The sequence below is a fragment of the Typopeltis vanoorti genome, chromosome 3 (assembly GCF_054136105.1).
Source record: "Typopeltis vanoorti isolate ZY-2024b chromosome 3, IOZ_Tvanoo_1.0, whole genome shotgun sequence".
Classification (NCBI taxonomy): Eukaryota; Metazoa; Arthropoda; class Arachnida; order Uropygi; family Thelyphonidae; genus Typopeltis; species Typopeltis vanoorti.
This window is the reverse complement of record NC_143551.1, coordinates 46,150,417-46,170,783: the sequence shown is the minus strand read 5'-3', so window position 1 is coordinate 46,170,783 and position 20,367 is coordinate 46,150,417. Positions and strand designations below refer to the sequence as shown.

At 36.9% G+C, this 20,367-nt stretch overlaps 1 protein-coding gene across 1 annotated transcript in view; it reads right to left on the bottom strand.

Annotated features, from left to right (window-relative positions):
• The window catches only part of LOC150108096 (monocarboxylate transporter 9-like), a 92,839-nt gene that overhangs the window by 60,456 nt on the left and 12,016 nt on the right, over positions 1-20,367 (bottom strand). Inside the window, exon 3 of the mRNA XM_090390599.1 lies at positions 11,484-12,849. Coding sequence (XP_090246725.1) covers positions 11,484-12,713 — 1,230 coding nt within the window. The 5' untranslated portion in view covers positions 12,714-12,849. The remainder of the gene's footprint in view (positions 1-11,483; positions 12,850-20,367) is intronic.

Here is a 20,367-nt window from a genome sequence, read left to right as displayed (position 1 = left end):
TCTAGCATTAAAACTGACTCCCTCTAGGATGAAATACTCCAATAAAGTGTTCATTGAACAATTCCACTATGTCCTCTGCATCAGTCACTCTATTCCCATTTTTATCCCACAATATCATTCTTCCACAGTCATTTCTCCTCCTACTGGCCACATAGCTAAAAAATCCCCTAGGATTTTCTTTGGATCTTAGGGCCAATCTCCTCTCATATTCCAGTTTCGCTTTCCTTACCACACTAGTCAGTTTATTCATTATACTCCTACGTGTTTATTCATTTTTCAAGTCAAACCCATATGGTCACTCTCTCCAACTGGTGGGAGAGACATCAACTCAGTTATTATCAACTCTTCTGGCCTGTGTCTTATATTCCTCATGCATATCTTCACCTGTCTCCTTATATCTCTTCCATAGCCTCTTTTTCGCATGCAATTCCTGTTTAATATTGTTTGTCACCCACTTTACTCCATATTGCGTCCTCTTCTTCACTCGTGGTATACAACTTACCATTGCTGATAACAAATATTCTTTCACAATTTCCCACGCACCAGTGATATCCCGGCCTTCCAATTCCTGCCTCCATGAAACTTCCCGAAGTTGACGTCTTAGACTATTATAATCACCTGCCTTATAATTCCACATACATTCCCATCTCTTTGATACTCCTACGTGTTTATTCATTTTTCAAGTCAAACCCATATGGTCACTCTCTCCAACTGGTGGGAGAGACTCAGTTATTATCAACTCTTCTGATGCTATAACCAAATCCAAAACTTTTGAACCTCTTGTTCCCTCTGTTACATGTTGCCTAAGACATTTGTCCCTCAAGAATTCTAGAAATTCCATTCCCCTATTGCTACATGCATCTTCCTCTCTCCAATTTATACTACTGAAGTTAAAATCTCCCATAACAATCATTCTTCTTGCACTTGCCAAACTTAGCTGTCTAAACATCTCCTGGTCCCCATCCTCTGTGCTCCTGGGTCTGTAGCAACACCCAACTAAATATCCTGTCTTGCCTACCTCTACCTCACACCATACGCTCTCAAAATCATTTGTCTCACTTCCTTCCAAATTCTCCACTCTTAGAGGACATAGGTCATCACTTATCATGAGCAGTACCCCACCACCACACTTTCCCCTCCTATCCTGCCAAAAAATGCTATACCCAGCGACTTCTATTCCTGTTGTTATATCCCCTTCTGTCAACCACGTCTCAGTGATCGCAATAATTTTTGGCCAGGCTGATGCTATCTGCACCACCAATTCCTCTCCCTTATTACGGATACTCCTGGCATTAGTATAAAGCATATAAATGCCATTGTTTCTATACCCAGCATTATCCCTTCTAGACTCCACTGGGCTCAGTGTTACCTGACATTGTCTCCCTTCTCCCAAGTATCCATTCCCACAAGAGGCCACCCCTGCTATCATCCTCCCTGGGACACACTGACTCGTTCAGAACAGCAATCTCTCCAGATGTCTACGTCCTTCCTCATTCAAATGTAAACGGTCTCTCGCATACAATTCCTCTCTTTCCTCAAACGCACTCCAAGCATCCACATATACCAGTCCTCTCTTGTCACACATTCTCGCTATTATGCCATTCAATATCAACGCTCTTCTGCTCAGCTCATCATTATCATACCTAGGCAACACGCACACTATTTTTCCTCTCTCTGTCTTCTTCCGTACAGTCTCAAGCAAAAATCTCATATCTCTCGCTGCCCGACTTACATTACCACTCAAATCATTCGTTCCTACCATCACAATCATCTCATCCACCCTTTCACCTCTCTTAATTGCCATAGCCACCCTTTCTATTGTTCCTCCTGGCAAACACTCCTCACGCATCCTATCTTGAACACCACGGATCACTGAGTCACCTGCGGAAGGATCATTATTTTTTTTTGTTAAAAAATATAGCTTAGTGGTAGAGCGTTCGCTTTGCATGTGAAAGGCCCCGGGTTCGATCCCCGGCACCTCCATGTTTCTGTCTTCTTTCTGTCTTTTCAAAAAATAGACATAATGATAGACCATTATGTCTATAATTATCAAATCTTTCCCATCAAATCTTTTTCTTAAAAGAATATTGTACTACATACTATGACTGTGCACATTTAACCATAATGTAAAGTCAGAAACTTCTAAATCTCTCTGCTGATTCTCTTCAAATTCTGCAATAAGAGCATTATTATCAGAGGCATTAGCAAAATATGTAATTTCTATTATTATTATTAACATCAGACCTCCATGGAGTCAAAAAAAAAAAAAAAAAAACTCATTTTGGGAGGTCAACACTCTCATGCAAAAAAAAGAAGAAGAAAAAAGATCATTAAACCATTCACAATTTCTATACCTATCATGCTCTCAGACAATGTGTTCCACTCACCAACCATTCTTCATTCAGAGAACCTACTTATACAACTTCTGGGGATAGCTTCTTTTTTTACCCTTTTCTCTCCTTGCTCCATGGAAAAATCTCCTTCACATTAATCTGTAATGATTCCTCACCAACTTAAAAATCTCAATCATATCTCCACTCCTCTTTCCATTCATAAGGCTATGTGAATTACATTCCCTCAATCTGTCTACATATGCAACATCCCAGAGACCCAACACATTGTGTTGGGTCTCTGGGATGTTATCAGGGTTGTAACATCTGGGATGTTATCTCTCTAGGATATCCACATTCCCTTGAAAACCAGGTGACTGCATATGTATATAGTAGTCAATATGAGGCTTAATCCACACCTTATATAGGGAAGCCATAACTTCCTTGCTTTGGCAATGTCAATGTTCTCTTCACAGAGAATTGAAATTTTGGGGTTAATTCTCACAAATTTAGCAATGTAACCCCAAAATTTCAATTCTTTGTCCAACACACTCCAAATTTCTCATCTCTGCAAAATATGTACTTTATATTATTATTATTATTATTACGTGACACCTCCAGGGAGTCCAAGAACTCATCGTGGGAGGGCACACTACTCTACTTCGCTAAATACATCTCATCCACTCCATTACTACCAAATTCTCCAACTACGGCACTACTACCATCAGCGCCATCTATCATCCATTATCACCAAATTAAATTTTGTGTGTTCTGAAGGCCAATTTGTCTGTATTGGCCTTTAGAACACAGGGATGAAAAACCTCAGTTTCCGGAAGAAAAAACCCTGCTACCACCGTATGAGATCAGCTAACTCACCTTCAACTGAAACAGCTCATATAAGGATTCCCCTCATCACAACGAGAATCGAACCTAGGTCTTTTCCAATCGAAGGGCACAATGTTCCACTGTTCTTCCAATTGCACTACAGTGGCTCCAAATCCTAAAGATTATCATCGTTACCATTCCAAGGGACTGAAAAGAGGGCAAAATAATTGCCTTGCATAAGGGACATTCTAATACTGCAGTAGCAAATTATAGGCTAATCAGTATCTCATGCATGGTGGTAAAAGTACTAGAAAAATTGGTCAAAAAGAGAATTCAAGAATGAATGGATAAAAATATGATACAGTATGAGGAACAACATGGCTTTGTGAAGGGTAGGAGGATGGCTGCTGGACAGATATCAACAAGTGGTATATGGAGGGGCAGAATTCAGGCAAAAACAGGTGACCTAGTGGTGTGTTGCAAGGTTCAGTGCTGGGACCATTGCTGTTTAATTTGTACATAAATGATATAGGAAATAACCTGAATGGAAATATTCAGTTGTTTGCTGATGATGTGAAATTAGATAGAGTAATAGTTAATCAAGGCAATGTGGAGAGCATGCAGGACGTTTTAAATAGGCTCTCAGCATGGGCAAAAGTTAATACCCATCAACTTTTGCCCATACTGAGAGCCTATTAATGTTTAATGTCAAGATATGTAAAGTTATGCATTTTGGGACGAATAGATTACAATCCGTGTATCACACTGATGGCAACGTACTCTAGGAAATAGATGAAGCTAGAGATTTAAGGGTGCTGGTAGACAGAGAGTAAAAGTTTAGAGGACATATTACTAAGGTAGCCTATAAGATTACTTGGCTATTGAAGAACACATTAACAAGTAGAGATAAGGAAGTTATAATCCCTCTTTATAAAGCCTTGATATGCCCACACCTGGATTACTGTGCTCAAGTCTGGTTCCCTGGGTTTCTTGGGGATAAGGAAGCAGTGGAAAGGATTCAGAGGGGAGTGACCAAGATGATGAATGGCCTGTGGAATGTTCCTTATGAGGAGAGAATGAAGGTGTGTGGGCTGCAGAAGTTGGTTGATAGCAGAAAAAGAGGGGATATAATAGAAACGTTTAAGTTGCTTAAAGGGGTTTATAGGACAGATGCAGAGGAAATATTTCGGCACTTGGCTAGAAGGACCAGAACAACAGGACATCCCTGGAAGTTGAATAAAGGTATGGTTAGTAGAGGTGTGAGGACTATAGAGTTGTGAATAAGTGGAATGGGTTGCCAGAGTCAGTTGTGAGTGCATTGTCTTTTAACAGGTTGCAGGAGAGGTATGACAGTTGAGTGGATAAATTGGGTCTCCTGCGAAGTCTTTGGACTCCATGGAGGTGTCTGTATAAGAATAATAATAATTAATTCTTCTTATTATTATTATTGTAATAGATAGTACTTCCATGGAGTCAAGAGATTCATTGTGGGATGTCCACTGTCATAAAAAAAAAATCCATCAAACTGAGGCTTAAATCCATTCACAGTTTTGCACTCATCACACTCTCAGTCAATGCATTCCACTTACCAATCACTCCCCATGAAAAGAACTAACTCCTCAATCCCTTGCTCATATGGCTTCCAGGGATAGCCTTTTGGTTCTCGCCTTTTCTCTTCTAATCTATAGAAAATTTCCTCTACATTAATCTGTTAATAACCCCTCACCAACTTAAACATCTCAATCATATCCTCTCTCCTTTTCACAAGGCTCTGCAAACTTCATTTCCTCAATCTGTCTTCATATTCCATCCCAGAGACTCAAAACTGACTTTACTTAATGAATATTCTCTAGATCCTCCAAGACATTCACATTTGCTTGAAAACCAAGTGACCAGATCTGCATGCTATAGACCAGTGGTTCTTAACCTGGGGTGTGTGCCCCCCTGGGGGTGCGAGAAAGCATTTAAAGGGGTGCGAGAGAAGTTTCTAAATTTTCGATGGAAACTACTGCCTGACTGCCTGTGAGAAACTAGCGAACGCTACGTCGACTTTTGGGATCCCCACTCCTACCCTCTCTACCTTTGCCTCAGCGTATCGCACTTACCAGCACATGCAGTACAATAATAAACTGGTTGATACACTGATGTGTTCGCATACTGAATACAAACATTAACGAGGTGGTTTGACGCAGAAACGAATACTAATTTTCTTTAATTTACCAACATTAATCAGTGACTAAAGCCCATACCAAATACGATCAATTGATTACATAAAGGTTTTCTGCAAATTTTGAAAAATTATAATTATTATTTTATTTATTGTAGTAATCCTCATTATGTCGAAAAAACGCCAATGGAAAGATGATTATGTTGCTTATGGATTCACTTGTACAACAGAAAAAGATGGTATGCAACGACCACAATGCATTTTATGCTGCAAAATATTTTCAAACTCCAATCTTAAACCGTCAAAGTTGTTACAGCATTTCAACAATCAGCATGGTGGTGAATCTGCAGGACATACTCTTAACATCTTGAATTCTAAGAAGGCACAATTTGATACCAGCGGTACTATCACAAAATTTGATGTTGCGGCAGTTCAAAAGCCCTTGTTAGAAGCTTCTTATCAAATGGCATATCTGTGTGCTAAGAAAAGAAAAGGTCATACAATAGCTGAGGAATTGGTAAAACCATGTGCACTTGAAATTGCAAAAATTGTATTGGGCTCTGAAGCACAAAGGAAAATTCAGCAGATTCCGTTATCGAACAATGTGATTCGATCGCACATTCAAGATCTCAGTGTTGATATTTTACTGCAAGTAGTAGAAGATATCAAAGTCAGTCCTCTAAAAGTGAGTATTCAACTGGACAAGTCAACTGATGTTGATAATTGCAGTCAGTTGTTGGTATTTGTGTGGTACATTAAGGAAAAAGAAATATTGGAAGAATTTTTATTTTGTGAGCTACTGGAATTGACGACAAAAGGAATTAAAATATTAAAAACTTTTTTTTGAAACATCAAATACCCATGAATCTGATAGGCTCAATTTGCACTGATGGTGCCCCTGCAATGTTGGGCAAAAATTCTGGATTTTTTTCATACATCAAGACAGAAATACCGCAAGTTACAATAACGCATTGCATGTCGCACCATCATGCACTTGTATAGAAAGCTTTGCCAGAGAATTTAAAACAACACTTAACTACTGTAGTAAATGTAGTAAAGTATATCTGAGGAAGAGCTCTTAATCATCGTATCTTTCGTGCTTTGTTTGTGCGAAGAAATTGGTGCTGTTCATACTATGCTCTTTATCACACTGAAGTACGGTGGCTCTCCAAGGGCCGCATGCTAAGCAGGGTTTTTGAATTGTGTGAGGAAATTATATTATACAGTTTCTTATTAACCAAAATTGTGATTTAGTTAAAGCTTTTGAAAAAAGAGAAGCAATACTTCGACTAGCCTACTTAGCAGATATATTTAACCACCTGAATGAATTAAACACATCAATTCAAGGATTTGGTAAGAACATAATAACAGCTAGTGAAAAATTATCTTCATTTATTGAAAAACTAAAAATTTGGAAACGTCGAGTTGAAAATGGGAATTCTGCAAACTTTCCATTGCTTGAATCAATCGTTCTGGAAAATGAGAAAATAATAATTATACCTGAAATTGCAATACACCTCCAACAATTGAGTGCATCATTTCATGGATACTTTACCACGGGAAATATTAGCAAAGTTCATAGATGGATACTGGATCCATTTCTATTTGACCCAGATTCGATGGATGACAGCTATTTAATAAAAGGCAATCTTACTGAAATACGAGCCAATGCACATATTCAAATAGAATTTGAAAAACTGGACTTAGAACAATTCCGGTGTACACAGTTAGAACCTTATCCCCAGCTGGCAAAAGCAGCATTGCAGACACTTCTGCGCAAATTAGAGAAGATGGGGGATAGATACTAAACTGGTGATATGGATAAGAGAATGGCTCATGGAGAGATACCTGAAAGTAGTGTATGGAGGAGCAGAGTCCAGGATGAGGCAGGTGTCCAGTGGTGTGCCTCAGGGCTCTGTGCTTGAGCTGTTATTGTTTAATTTGTACATAAATGATATAGGAAATGGCTTGAAGGGAGATATTCAGTTGTTTGCCAATGATGCAAAGTTGGGTAGCGCAATAAAAAATCAGGCGGATGTTAAGAGTTTACAGGATGATTTAAATAAGCTGGCAAAATGGACAAAAGGTAATGAATGTCAGTTCAATGTGGAAAAGTGTAAAGTTATGCATTTTGGGATTAAAAGATTACCACCTGTGTACCACATTGATGGAACGATACTCCCAGAGATTGAAGAGGCTAGGGACTTGGGGGTATTGGTGTATAGGGAGATGAAGTTCAGAGGGCACATTGCTAAGGTGTCTAAGATTGCACATAGGATTACTTGGTTATTGAAGAACATACTAACATCCAGAGATAGAAGTTATTATTCCCCTTTATAATGCATTGATACTTCCACATTTTGATTACTGTGCTCAATTCTGGTCACCTGGATTTCTTGGCGATGAGGAGGTTGTAGAGAGGGTTCAGAGGAGAGTGACCAAGTTGGTGAGTGATGTAAAAAATGCTCCCTACATTGATAGATTGAGAGCTTGTGGATTGCAGAGGTTGATTGATAGGTGGAAGAGAGGGGATATGATAGAAACATTTAAATTACTAAAAGGTTTTTATAAGATTGAAGCAGGAGAAATATTTCAGCTGTGCGATAGTGATGGAAGAACAACAGGCCATCCCTAGAAATTAAGGAAAAGTATTGTTAACAAAGGCGTGAGAACTAGATTTTTTTGCTTGGAGGGTGGTGAATGAGTGGAATATATTGCCTGACTCAGTTGTGAGTTCATCGTCTGTAAATGAATTCAAGAAGAGGTATGATAGATATTGTTTTGATAGTTTAGGTCTCCTGCGACGAGTCTACTGACTCCATGGAGATACCCATAATAATAATATCGTTAATATAAAAATATTTCTTTCTTAACACATTTAATGAATCATTGTAAATATATACATGGGAAAAAATGTAAACTACATTGTTAATATTATTATTTATAAACATTTAAATGAGATATTCACTTAACATTATGTAATGAATATTTGCAGTGAAAAAAATTTAATGGTAATAATTCAACTGTATATTTATAAATAATCTGTATATGTGAAGATGATAAACTGTCAAAAAAAAAAAAAACCTCTATTCTCAATCCTGTCCCACCAACCTCTCCAACACCACAATCCTAGACATATAGATCAGCCTATAATTTGTTTGTAATCTCAGTTTTATCCCCTGCCCTTGTGAGGTAGAACAATTTTACCCTCTTTCCCATTGCTTTGGGACTTGCCCTGTTGCAAGACTCGTGTTAGACAGGTTGCACCACTGGCTGTTAAGTTCCTGGAGCATTCCTCCAAGACATGGTGATATGTTGTCAAGTTTTAATGCCTTATTAATATTGAGTTTATTTAATTTCTCATACACCTTCTGCTCATTAAATATAGGTCTCTCATCCCCTATATCTCCTACACTCAAGCTCCTCATGATGCTGGATTCATTAGGATGAAATACCTGATAAATTGTTTGTTGAATGCCTCAACTATAATCTCTGCAGCAGGTACCAATCTACCATTATTATTATCAACTATATCATTTTGTAATAGTATTTCCTTCTTCTACTTGCTACATATCAAAAGAATTTACTACGATTTTTCTTGGCTTGATTGGCTAACTTCTGCTCATACTTCACTTTTGCTGTCCTTTTCAATCAGATCACATTCCTGGCTTGTTAACTGTATAATTTAATTCTTAAAATCATGCTGCCTCCATAAGGCCTTCTTTTTCCATATTGCTTGCTCTCTCTCTCTTTTTTTCTTGATTCATCTCTTCATTCATTCAGTTTTCTCCTACTTTATTTAGCTTTTTCACATTTAGAATACACTCAGGAACTGCTACTGTTAAATATCTCTTTCACTGCAAAATCAGTATGTCTCTTTGCCATGCTACAGATCCCATTTGTCTTCTAAAGTTTTTTTTTTTCTTTTTGTAATTCATGGCCTTGCATATATCCTTTCTTCATGGAAGTTCTCACATAACTGGCTACAATCCAGGTGATCAACTCACTATCACTCTCACCAATTGAAGGAAGATTAGGCACTCCATTCCTAATCACATCCTGTGATGATATGATGTCATTGGATGTTCTGTCCATCACATATTGTAAGATAGTTGTCCCTCAAGAACTCAAGAAATTTATTCTCCATATTCATTACTGCTATTTATTCATTCCAAATCAATACTACCATAATTAAAATAATCCATAATGATTATCCTTCTCTTTGCTCACTTATATGGGTCTTTGTCACCATCTCACATTTTATGGCCTATAGCAACACCCAACTAGATGTCTCATTCTATCAACCTCCACCTCACACCATACTATTATTATTATGGGTATCTCATTGGAGTCAGTAGACTCATTGTGGGAGACCCAAACTATCAAAACAATATCTATCATATCTCTTCTTGAATTCATTTACAGATGAAGAACTCACAACTGAGTCAGGCAATGAATTCCACTCATTCACCACCATCCGGGTGAAAAACCTCGTTCTCACACCTTTGTTAACCACACTTTTCCTTAATTTCCAGGGATGACCTCTTATTCTTCCATCACTATTACACAGCTGCAACATTTCCCCTGTATCAATCTTATAAAAACCTTTTAGTAATTTAAATGTGTCTATCATATCCTCTCTTCTCCACCTATCAACCAACCTCTGCAATCCACAAGCTCTCAATCTATCAATGTAGGGAGCATTTTTTACATCGCTCACCAACTTAGTCACTCTCCTCTGAACTCCACAGCCTTCTCATCTCCAAGGAATCCAGGTGACCAGATCTGAGCACAGTAATCCAAATGTGGAAGTATCAATGCTTTATAAAGGGGAATAACAACCTCTTTATCTCTGGATATTAGTGTGTGTTCCTCAGTAACCAAGTAATCCTCTGTGCAATCTTGGACACCTTAACAATGTGTCCCCTGAACTTCATCTCCCTATCTACCAACATCCCTAAGTTCCTAGCCTCATCAATCTCTTGGAGTACCGTTCCATCAATGTAGTACACAGGTGGTAATCTTTTAATCCCAAAATGCATAACTTTACAGTTTTCCACATTGAACTTACATCCATTACCTTTTTCCCATTTTACCAGCTTATTTAAATCATCCTGCAAACTATCAACATCAGCTTGATTTTTTATTGCACTACCCAACTTTGCATCATCAGCAAACAACTGAATATCTCCCTTTAAGCCATTTCCTATATCATTTATGTACAAATTAAACAATAACGGCCCAAGCAGAGAGCCCCGAGGCACACCACTGGTCACCTGCCTCATCCTGGACTCTGCTCCTCCATAGACCACCTTCTGGTATCTCTCCCTGAGCCATTCTCCTATCCATATCACCAGTTTAGCATCCATTCCCATCTTCTCCAATTTGTGCAACAGTATTCCATGGGGTATCCTGTCAAAAGCCTTAGCAAAATCCAGAAGTATCACTGTGTAGCCATTTCCCTCATCCAACTCAGATGTCATTCTATTATAAAAAGCTAATAAATGACACTAAGGCAGGATCGACCTTTAACAAAACCATGTTGGCCCCTATAGAGAGCATTTTCAAACTTATTTGCAAATTTCTTATTCTATCTGCAAACTTATTTGCAAATAGAATTCTTCTCATCACATCCTTTAAGTGGAAAGACAATTCAAATATTATCAATGATACACAGAACAATTCCTATGACTTAGAAGAGGTAAGGTTTCCTTCTAGGAAAAGAGAAACCATTCAATGAACATACAATTCATCCCTCATACTATGCAGATAAAAGTGTTTCATGATAAATTCAAAATTGAAGTTACGACTATTCTTCAATAATTCTTTTAATCTTTGCATCATTTTCTATTGTTTTTGATGTCATGTCATTGTTTATGATAAATATCACTTGACCTCCAAGAGAACATTAACCATGTTCTTCAACTATGTTCTGCACTCTTCAACCATGTTCCTCAAGAAGAGACACAGTTACAAGAAGATTAATGAAGATTAATTTTTAAGAAAGAAGAGAAAATGTAAGGGTAATTAAGACAAGAAATGTATTAAAAATTTATGAAAATGCAGAAAACAGTGATTTCCAATAATTGTTTAAATTAAATTTCTTCAATAATAAAAATTTTGGAATATTCTTAAAATGAAAAACTGTATTAATTACTTACCTTTGAAATGGAAAGCACTTCTATGTTATTATTAAAATACACATCTGGACAACTAAGAGATCGTGAATGGCTGTTGTATATTCTCTCTTTAGAATGAACACTATACAAATCAAAAGACTGTTTATTTGTAGATTTCCAATACTGATGTTCTGTTGATGGTAGGAAAATGTTATCACTTATCGGGTATTTAGACTTTGAACTGCATATTGACTGTAACTGCTTCTTCTCACTACATTTTAGAGTAACTTCAGTGACTTTACCAGATGGCATGCATGAAATAGAGTAATCATCCTGATGAATAGATGTGTTAGTTTCATATGAATAATAATTTTTTAACAGTCCTATTTGAAGTAAAGATCCTGAAGTGCTTCCTAACCAGTTTTCTTTCCCTGTAAAAGTAGGCAAATGCAGTAAGGATTTTGAGGTGCGGTCCTCCAAAATTTTTTCTGAATCTAAGCTTTTGTTTTCAAAGCTACAAACACTGCTATTCTTTTTGGAAACTGAGGAAATATCTATATCTCGCATTAAAGCTCCAAATACCATTATATTCAGAAAGAATCCAGATAATATTAACAAAGTACCTCTCCACCCATGTTCCTCAAGAAGAACAGCAGTTAAAGGAGGAAAGACAAAGGTTCCAATTCCTGTGCCACAAACTGCTAAACCAGTAGCTAGTGATCTCTTTTTTTCAAAATAGAAAGCAACTATAACAATAGAAGTTACAGAACAAAAAGCTAAACCACAACCAGATATTGTAAATGTCACAAGAAGTAACTCAAAAGAATGACAAAAATAGCTGGCAGTAAATCCACCAGCTGCCAAAATACTCCCAAATATGCATGTCTTTCTGCAGCCACATTTGTTGGTCATATAACTAGCAACTGGACCTATTAAAAGTGGCATACTAAGAAAGAGACCACCCACCCATGCAGTTTTACTCTTACTTTCACCAAAGGATTCCATAAAGTCAACATATAATAAACCAAAGGATAAAGAAACACCATCACCTATAAAATTAATCATGAAGGAAGCAAATACAACTATCCATCCCCATCCTCCATCTGGAGGAAATGACTCTGACTGAGAATGTGCTTTTTCCAATTCAAAAGCATAACTGATATTCACAGAGTGACCTTTATCTTCTGATGTTTCATCAATTTTATTCCAATTCTGGCAAATACTAGTGATGGCTGGATCATATTTGTCATATTTATTTTTTACAGAATGCATTTGACAGATAAGGATTCCTTAGTGAAAGTTAAGCATTGCCATTACTGTCATTTCATATCTATATCTTGCTTGCTTCATTTAGTATATGTTCTTGACTGATTTATCCAAAAGCACTTGAACATTTTTTCACCATGATCTGTAAAATATAAATAACAAACTTAAAATTAAACTATAGATTAAGCATCATAAGCATTTGAATTTAATTTGAAGTTTCTCCTATTCGTTAGACATGTTATACACAACAAATAGCTGAAAAATATAGAGGAAGAGTAATAATTAGTTTTAATCTGGTCCATATAAGAAAGAAAAAAGTTACTAGTTAAAATCCAGAAACTTTAGCAACAGAAAATTAATACCACACCAAATAATATTACATTGGTCACTTAAGGATAAAAACAAGATATCTGGGAGAAAACCTCCACATAGCCTAATGTCCAATCCTCATTTTTTCATGCTCTGATCCATTAGTAGGTACTACCTGGATACTCGATGAATAAGGATGGGCTGAGAGTTTGGGATATAGCCAACCAAACTGCCTTTCAGTGGCTTGAACCAAAACAAAATAATGGAGTTTCATGCATACTGAGACATTGATTAAACAAGATCCCCTCCTGTTTTCCTCAGGGAACCATGTTAAACAGTGCAAAGTCAACTAATGAAACAAAACAAAATGATGCCATAATATGATAGAATTTCATGCATGACAAGACATTAGCGAGTTAAACAAGTCCTTTACTGTTTTCGTCAAGGAACCATGGTGAACAGTGAAAAGTCAGCTACTGGAAAAAAACTTGAAAGATAGAAATTGGGTAAACTTTTCATGTTGTACTATCATAATGGCCTGCACATCTCCTGAGAGTATATATCAAGAATTTCATGATAATATTATTATTATTATTATTCATGACACGTCCAAGGAGTCCAAAGACTCATCGTGGAAGGACATCTACTGTACAACTCTCCGTCTCCACTACTACATCAATGGCATCTACTGCCCACAACCACCACTACCACAGCTAGTATTTTTTGTCTGTGAATTGCATCTGTTCTGAAGGGCCAATTTGTCTGTATGCAGGATGAAAAACCCTACTACCTCTGTATGAGATTGGCTAACTCACCTTCAATTGAAAAAGTCCATATAAAGATTCCTTCTGCCATGACGAGAATCGAACTTAGGCGTTTTCTAATCGAAGGGCGCAACGTACCGTCGTTCTTCCAATTGCACCATGGAGGCGCTTACATTTCAAAACATGTTACGATTTAATTTTTAAATTATTATTATTAATTTTCTCATCAGGACACTTAAGTACATCTAGGATAGTAACAGCATAAACTCACAAATTTTCAAATTTCATACTTTATTTTTGTAGCGCATGTAACTACTACCAAATGTATTTGAGAGTGGTTTATATTTATTACTGCTAAATATTAAAAATTCAAAATTAAATTACAAATTAACTTTTTATATCAGTCTTTAAAATTTAACATTTTTAGGTATAGAAAATAAGGGATACTATATTTTAGGATATTGCTGATGATAGTAGAAAAACTGCAGTCACAAGAAGAGTAATTTCAACAAGAAAGCAAAGTTGTGGAAGGCAGTGCATCTGAGGCCATCTGGTGTGAGATAGGGAAAGAGAGAATATAACGTTACTACTGTTAGTTAGCTAACTCAATATTTTGCCCTGCGTCATGACAAATATTGAATTAGCTGTTGCTGCTATATGCTAGGAAATGTAAAGAAAGATGTAGATGGTATGTATCAGTAAATTAGCACAATGAGCACAGGGCGAGTATATTATGAGGATATGAAATGGAAAAAGAGAGGACACATGGAAGAAAAAAATAATAATTTATGCTGCTACTGAGAAAAAATTATCCAAAACAGCATGTGATGGAGAGGACCCAAGGTTTGATATACTAGATCTGGTGATAAGTACAAGATGTCCAAAATCAATGTGTCCAACCACATTATCTCTAATTAAAAAGAGTGATCACTCTCACAAAAAAGTTTTGTGGGTCCTACAAGTGGCAAAAAATGTTTTGCCACCAGTTGGTGACAATGTTTATGCTGTACTGTCCTAGAAAGTAGCTAACAATATGGATGTTCCAATTAAGACAGGTTACATGCTGAACTGCAAAGCTGGACATTATGACAAACTAAGGATAATACCAACCTTAGTCCAATGATAACAGTTACTGAATGGGAAGGATATTGACAATGCATGGGAAGCTTTGAAAAGTGCTTAAATAAGCAGTATCTGAATGTGTCCCTCGAGTTCATAAAACAAATAGGGTAGGAGTGAAATGGACACACAATGGATTTATTAAGCAAGAAATCCATAATAAGATGATGTAGAAGGAATATTATAAGAATAAGAGTGAGAGAAGTTATTATTATTATTCCTGATACCTCCAAGGAGTCCGAAGACTCATCGTGGGAGGACACCTACAACTGTCTCAACCACTACACCGAACCTCTACTACGAATCATCTCCATCAATGCCATCTACCTCCCACCTCCACCACCACAACAACTTATGAAGTACATAAAATAGAAAAGTTACAGAAAGCCAGAAAAGTTATGATTATTTTGTGGAAAGCTAAAAGAGAGGATGAAAAGAAATTGACTATAAAGGCTAATAGCAACCCAAAAGAATTTTATTGCTATGCTGCAAGAAAAAGAAAAATGAAAATGAATGCAGAAGATAACCTTGTGTCAGAAGCAGATGAGACTGTTCAAATAATGAGTGCTCACTTTACTAAGATCTATCAACGAAGCACATTTAACATGTGCTTTAATCCAATGTAATGGTAGCATGGTGCACCATGCTACCATTACACAGGATGAAGAGATGAAGGTGCAGCATAAGAATGAAGTTCAAGAGCTGTTACATAACAAGAATGGATATCAAATTCAGCAATAGAACCAGATGGGATATTAGTATGGGTGCTAAAGAAATTTTCAGCCAAAACAGCTTGGCCTGTGACATGTTTATATAAATGAGTCTCAGCTTAGGAAAGATCCCACAGGAATGGAAAGGATTACAGAACTTCCACTGATGACTCCTAGTTCTCCGACTATTGGTCATATATTGAAAATTTTCCTGTGTCAATTTTATAAAATCCCTTTAATATCTTATAAGTTTCTATCATGTCCCCTCTTTTCCACCTATCAACTAAACTTTGTAACCCACAAATGTTCAACCTTTCCTCATAGGGAGAATTCCACAGATCTGTCTCCAGCTTGGTCACTTGTCTCTGAATCCTCTACCACCTTCTGATTGCAAAGAAACCCAGGTTACCAAATATGTACACAGTAGTCAAGATGCAGCTGAATCATAAAGAGGGATAATAACTTCTCTGTCTTTACTTTTTAGAATGTTTTTCAACATCCAAGTAATCCTTTGAGCTATTTTACCAACTTTTGCAATATTTCCTCTAAATTTCAACTCTCTGTCCACCATTATCCTCAATTCCCTAGCCTTATCAATTTCATGCAATCCAGTACCATTAATGTGATACACAATATGTCACCTTTTCAACCTTACATTTTGCAACATTAAATTAACAATCATTATCTTTTGTACACAATACCAATTTATTTAAATCATCCTGCAGCATATCTATATCCACCAGTTTTGCATTTAGCAAGCATCTAAATATTCCCCTTAAATCAGTTTTGGGACTATTATTGTTCAACTTGTATATTAAAGATATTGAAATTGGGATGAGTTTCACCGGTTATATACAGCTGTTTGCAGATGATGCAAACTTGGAGAGAGAGCAATGCAGAGTCAAGCAGATGTTATGGCCTAACAGGAGGACTTGAATAGATTACATGAATGAGCAGGTAAGTGGAAATATCAGTTCAATGTTGAAAAGTGTAAGGTTTTTGAAATTTGGTAAGAAATGATGAGATGTAATATATACACTTGGTGGGGAAACCTTAAAGGAGGTAAAGAAGATGAGAAATCAGAGTGGTGGTTCACAAGAACCTAAAAATCAGCAGCCACACTGCTCACATTAGATAATGGCAATGATGCAGAGGACCTTGACATGCAGAAGTAAAGAGGTTATGATGTCATTGTATAAGGCCTTGATCAGGCTTCATATAGATTACTGTGCTGGTCACCAGATTTTCATAGTGACAAGAATATGTCAAAAAGGATCCAGAGAAGATTCATAAAAAGGTGGCCAGCGGTCTTTGGAATGTGGAGTACAAGGACAGATTGAGAGAATGTAAATTGCAAAGCCTCGTGAATAGGAAGGGGGGGGGGGTATGATTGAGACATATAAGCTAGTCAGAGGTTGTCATTGGGTGGACATGGGAGAGATTTTCCATAGAATGGGAGAGGGGTATAGAACAAGAGGCAATCCCTGGAAACTGTATAAGGAGGATATGAACAGAAGAGTGACGAGTAGGTTCTTTAAATGAAGAGTGGTTGGTGAGTGGAATGCATTGCCTGAGTGTGTGTTGTGAATATAGACACACTGAATTAGTTTAAGGCATGGTTGGATGATCTTCATGTGTGATAGTGTGTACCTCCCACAATGAGTAGCTCCATGGCAGTCATATGTTAATAATAATGATAATAATAAAATCTTTGCCTATATCACTGATATACAAATTAAGGAGTAGCAGCCCTGGTACATAGCCCTAATGTACTCTACTAATCATCCTCATTCTCTTAAATTCCACTCTACCATATGTCTTTCTGGTGTGTCTTTCTGCCACATCTCAATCCATGTTACTAACTTCCCATCCATTCCCATTTGCTCTAATTTTTGTAATAGTTTTCCATATGGTATTCTGTCAAATTCTTTTGCAAAGTCCAGCAGTACCATTTCTTTGATCTAATTTCACTGTCACTTTATTATAAATTACTATGACAAGACCTACCTTTTACAAAGCCATGCTGCCCACTATAAGGTATCATATCTCTATCCATCCACTGGTCGATTTCACCTTTAACCAACCTTTATGTAATAGAACTATCTTACCCTTTTTCCACTCCTTTGGAATTTTGCAAAAGCTGACATTTAGATTGAACAACTTCATCAGAGGCAATGCCAATTCTCTTTCATATTCATGTGGTATACAGGCTGACATCCCATCTAGTTCCAGTGCTGTATTCACACTGATATTGGACAATATGCTGAACACCTCCCACTCATTTACCTCAATTTTGACATGTGTTTCTGTCACATCAGCAACTGAAAAAACTCCACATGGATGATACACCTTTGCAAAATGATCAACCAGTAATTCAACTATTTATTTTGTCTCAGTTGCATTTATTACTCATCAGAATTGATTAAAATCATCATTCCAATCATTTTTCTTCTTATTTGCTACATAATGAAAAAACTCTTTTGGATAATTTTTCTCATAATCTGATTTGGCCTTTCTTACCATACTAGTCACCCTTCTTGCTTGCACTATGTACTACTCATGAGTATGCTAATTACCTCTCAAATATCTGGTCCCCTCTATAACATGTTGTTTCAGGTAATTATCATTTACAGCTGTATAAATTCTACTTCCATCTTGCCATGCTCCCTTTTCTCCTTCCAATCTATGTCCACACAGTTGAAGTTCCCCATAATAATTGCTTGGCCTGTAATTGTGCTAAGCTGCCGATGCATGGCATTGGCATTTACATCTTCCTGTGTACCCCCCCCCATCTATAGCAGCAACAAACAATATATTTTATCCTAGTAGTCTCTATCTTGCACTAGATAGCTTCAAATGAACCAACTTCCTGAGACCTAAAATCTTTTAAACTTCTAATTTTGTTTGTAATTCTTCAGCTACCATCAGCAATACCCCCTCCACCTACTATCCTATTCTCTCCCCCCCCCACTGAAAATGCAATATCCTTTACATTCTATCCCTGTGATTATATCTTTTTTTAATGAACAAAACACAACATAAAAGTAGCCTTCCTTCCTATGGAGAAAATCTCAAGATTCCTGCATCCACCAAAACCACCTCATCATCCTCTTAAAAAACCAGGAGTCTACAAAATCCATTGCTCTTGCGGGATTTGCTACATAGAACAGACAGGAAGATCCGGAGAAATACGTATGACTGAACACCAAAAAGACGTACAATACAAAAGAGAACAAAAAACGGGTCTTGCTTTCCATACCACTTCCACTGGACACGATGTACTCTGGCAAAAAACGACGATGTCATACATAGAAAACAACAGTTATATAAGAAAATTTAAAGAAGCTGCTAATATGCTAAAAAACCCAACCCAATGCAATAAAAATCAAGGTTTAATTCTCCATCAAGTGTGGTCAGCTCTAATAAAAAATCTACCTCAATCTGAGCTCGGACTGTATGAACGAGAACAAGCACACGTGACATCATCCAGTATTGTTCAACGTGAATAACGTTATATATCTGCATTCTGTTATTTGAGTTTTATGAATAGCCAGACGGTTATGATTTGTATTTATTAATTCTCTTGTTTAAACTTTAAGTTATACTATTTACCCACTGAAGATGTAAATCCTACGATTTATGAAACTTGTAGGGAACTATTATTTCAGTGTTTTATAGAACTGAATAATAAAAAAATGTGGTGGAATCACCGAAATATGTCTTTTGAACCAATTAGCCACAGAAGTTTATGCCTGCAATATCTTTTTCTGTCAACCAGGTCTCAGCAATGCATATACTTTTTGGCAAAGTTTAGCTGACCAATGCCAAAAACTCTTCCCCTTATTACCAATATATCTGGCATTTGTGTACATGCATTTCAATATTCCCTTGGACCCACAGTGTAATGTTATTACCAACTTATTTGAATCTGAAAACCTGTGAAATCACATTGCATAATCATTTCTGAAAACACATCCCAGGGGCAGCTAGACACATGCTTGATTGCATCCCCACTAATATCTCTAGTTTTCCTGGTTTTGCACTTCCATAGTCTCATTAAATCACACTTTCTCCAAACATCTCCAAATGTAGTCCATTAGACATATTTAAGTCCTTTTTTCCATCAAATTCACTCCATATATCTATAACGTGCACACCATTCCTCCTGCACAATCTTCTCATTGACTCATCAGCAATCAATGTTGAAACAGAGATTGGATGTAAGGATAAGGAAGTAAATTTGCCACTTTACAAGCCTGATAAGACTGCACTTGGACTACTGTGTGCAGATTTAGTCTCTTGGGTTCACAGACGATAAAGAAGCTTTGGAAAGGGTGCAAAGAAGAGTAACAAAGATGATATCGGGATCATGGAATGTAGATTACAAGGACAAATTGAGAGCATGTGGACTGCAGACACTGGTAAAGAGGAGAAAGAGGAGTGACATGATAAAGTTCTGTTATTGATTATCAACTGATGAACTTTTTCATTATATGGAAGGCAGGGAGAGAAGACAGGGTGTGCACATAAAGGGATGAGAGCTAGATTTTTCTCTCATTGAGCAATGAGTGCTGGAGTAGTTTTCCTGTTGAACTAGTGAAATGCATCCAGTGTGAATGAGTTTAATAGAAGATATGACAGCTGGTGTGAGTGATCTACAGACTTCTTTGATCCCCCCCCCACCCACCCAAAGATCTTGAATAAGATTTTTTTTTAAAATCTCAAATTCAAGATTTATTCATACTACTTACAATATAT